At 40.2% G+C, this 3,616-nt stretch overlaps 1 protein-coding gene across 1 annotated transcript; it reads left to right on the top strand.

Moving 5' to 3' along the window:
- Nucleotides 1-1,325: 1,325 nt before the first annotated feature.
- LOC110288161 (mas-related G-protein coupled receptor member B8-like) lies at nt 1,326-2,336 on the top strand. Its single transcript, XM_021154589.1, has one exon. It carries the CDS (start codon nt 1,326-1,328, stop codon nt 2,334-2,336), a length of 1,011 nt encoding a protein of 336 aa, XP_021010248.1.
- The last annotated feature ends 1,280 nt before the right edge of the window (nt 2,337-3,616 follow it).

Below are 3,616 nucleotides of genomic sequence, written 5' to 3'. Positions count from 1 at the left end.
TCATTCATTATTTCCATATTTTTTAAATTTTATAACATCCCTTATACCAGAACTGAGAGCACCCATTGGTCATGCTTCTGGCTTCCAAGATCCTGCAACAGATTACTATCTGACTTGTGAGAGAAAGAACTTGAGGTTCTATCTTAGTTACTGTTCTATTACTGGAAAGAGAAACCATTGAATGGAAATTTGGGGCCTTGCTTACAGTTTTAGAGGGTGAATCCATGGCCTAGATTCACTGGGAGCAAAGCAGCAAGCAGACAGGCACATTTCTGGAGCATTTCTTGAGAGCTTTTTTTTTTTTCAAAAGTTAAAAACACAGATAGAAAAGAAGACAGTCTGGTTTGGGCTTTTGTAAACTCAAAGTCTTCTCTAACAAGTTCATATCTCATAACTGTTGTGTGTAGCTTTTCACTACCCTGCCTAAGCACTGAGTTTGAGCCACACTACCAGCCCTCACTCAACGTCCCTTGAATCCACACATAAATGACACAAGCAGTTGTTAGTTTTCAACTTTCAATTTTGGAACAATAATGGAGTGCTATTATCTCCCTGACTTGTGAGAGAAAGGACTTGAGGTTCTGTCTTAGTTACTGGAAAAACATGCCCTTAACATTATGCTTAGTTCCAAACCTTGCACCTACCTTAAACATTAGTCGGTAGTCTCATCTAGCCTCAGCTAATACTACTGACCACCTGCCTGTAGAAACAGCCTATGTGGCCACTCCATTTTGAGATCTCACATGGCTCTTCAAACCTTCTCCATAAGAAGCATGTCAAAACTCTCCTTTCCTCTCTTGCATCTCTCTGCTTGCCTCCAGCTACCCAGAAGTCCTGCAAATCAACCTTTGCCCTTCTCCCTGACCAGCAGTTGGCCAATGGCTTTCTTTAGCAACATATCAATAACTGACTGGGGAACAGGATCTTAGCATCAGAATTGCCCCGATACATAACCCTTCTCCAAACAGTTCCACTAACCAGTGACAGCATATTCCAATATATGTGTTGATGGATGCCCTTCTACTCAAACACCGACAGGTAAAATGCCCCATTTCATACTGTCACATAGCATGAGACACTTTCGGTGTTTACTGGGACAATCAACTACATTCATGTAAGTACATGACATGGATTGTAGGTAACCCAAATAAATTCAGACTGGTTTTAAAGAAGTCTCCAGAAATACTGGTTTTGATAAAGTTCTTAAGTTCATTTTCCATCCTTATGAACCAGACCAACTTACATATATCAGGGTAGTCTTGATAATAAGAGCATGAAAAGCATGTGTTTATGTCTTGTTTTTCATTCCAGGAGTGTTTCCAAACATGGATTCAAGTTTCCCAGACTTGGAGGTTGACCTCAGAGAATTTAATGAAAGCTACTTCATGGAATCTTCATCTTGTAACATCGTGTCTCTTGCCATGAGTTTACTTTCCATTATCATTGCTTTCATTGGACTGGCAGAAAATGCCATAGTGCTGTGGCATCTGGGCTTCCATATGCACAGGAATGCATTCGCTGTCTACATCCTCAACCTGGCTGTGGCAAACTTCCTCTTTCTCTGCACTCACATTGTATTTTCCCTGGAAACGATCACTGTGAATTTTCACTCCATCAACACTTACATAATATTGTTTCTCAACACTATGTGCACACTTGCTTACCTGGCAGGTGTGAGCATGATCACAGCCATTAGTGTGGAGTACTGGTTGTCTGTCATTTGGTCCAATTGGTATCATGGCCGACGCCCAAAACACACATCAGCTTTCATTTGTACTCTGCTCTGGGCTGTGTCCTTTCTATTGAGCCTTCCGCATGAGATAATTTGTGGACTGCTGGATAATATTTATAACTGGGGTATATGTTGGAAATTTAAACTCATCATTGTTGTATGGTTACTTGTTGTATTTGTGGTTCTCTCTCTATCCAATCAAGCCCTGCTGTTCAGGATCTTCTGTGGTTCACAGCAAACTCCTATGACCAGGCTATTTGTGACCATTGTGCTTACAGCACTGGTCGTCTTGATCTGTGGCTTTCCCTTTGGGATTTGCATCTACTTCTTATACTGGACCACAGATGTCTATTTTATTATGCCTTGTAATTCTTTTCATGAGACAATTTTCCTCCTATCCGCTGTTAACAGCTGTGCCAACCCTATCATTTGCTTACTTGTTGGCTCAATTAAGCACTGCCAATTTCAGTGTGGGTCTCTCAGGCTGATTCTGCAGAGAGCCATTCAAGACACCCCTGAGGAAGAAGATGAAGAAGTTGAAGAAGTTGTAGAACAAGAAGGAGGTGAAGAAGATGAAGAAGATGAAGAGACTACTACACTCTAGTGATGCAGCTGAGAGCTGCTGTGATCATACACAAGAGAACTTATAGGACAAATTTTCCCTTATCCTTTTGGGACATTTCCACAACCCTGCTGAGTTGATGGCCTGAGGTGAAATTAGTTGGGATATTAACCATTCCCTTGAAAGTAGATAGGTACACCACTTTTAATAGAAATACTGTGTTGAACTTTCCTACTCTCCCCTTAAGGACGCTTCACTGGATCCCCTTGAGATGAGACCCACTGAAATAATTATGGGTCCAGGACTGCTTCCACTTTTGACACGCCCATTTTTCATCAAAAGATCAGGAGTCTTCGGGTAGTAACTGAATTTCATTGGTAACTGAACTTGATAGTGATTGAAAATTTATGACATTTTTAACAATTTATCATTACTACAGATTTTGTTTAAATAAGAATTTCATAGATCTACTTTTGTAGGTTCCTTTAGTATTTGTATAACTTAAAATATTCTCTAACTTAATAAATATCTGTTAGGAAATTTGTGCATGTTCTACTTTCCTTTTCTGTTTCATGGGAAAACATTTTGACCACAAACATCCTAGAAGATAAAATGGGTTATCTGGCTTATACTCTTAGTACAAACTCCATCAGTGAGGGAAGTCATGTCAGGAACTCAAGGAACACAAGGAACAGTATCTACAAGAAACACTCCTTCCTAGTCCAATTCTGGATGATTAGAGGTCCTGCTTAGGTAGCTCTTTGGTGCAACCTACCAAGGGCCATGTTTGCTTACATTAATTTATTTTAAAGGTAATTCCGCATAATCATGCCCATAGTCCAAGATAATCTAGACAATTCCTCAGTTGTGACTTCTACTGTTGTGATTTCTCCTGTCATATGACTTTAATCTGTGTCAAGGTAAAAAATGAGGCTTGCCAGGACACTCTACCCACTTCTATTTAAAAGACACTTCACTATTGAACAATAAACTTTTCTTTCTTTTTTTTTTTAATTTATTTTTTATTAGGTATTTTCCTCGTTTACATTTTCAATGCTATCCCAAAAGTCCCCCATACCCACCCCCCCAATCCCCTACCCACCCACTCACCCTTTTTGGCCCTGGGGTTCCCCTGTACTGGGGTATATAAAGTTTGCAAGTCCAATGGGCCTCTCTTTGCAGTGATGGCCAACTAGGCCATCTTTTGTTACATATGCAGCTAGAGACAAGAGCTCCAGGGTACTGGTTAGTTCATATTGTTGTACCACATATAGGGTTGCAGTTCCCTTTAGCTCCTTGGGTAATTTCTCTAGCTCCTCCAT

This window comes from Mus caroli, unplaced genomic scaffold (genome assembly GCF_900094665.2).
Source record: "Mus caroli unplaced genomic scaffold, CAROLI_EIJ_v1.1 scaffold_23391_U1_1, whole genome shotgun sequence".
Lineage (NCBI taxonomy): Eukaryota > Metazoa > Chordata > Mammalia > Rodentia > Muridae > Mus > Mus caroli.
This window is presented reverse-complemented; position numbering and strand designations above follow the sequence as displayed.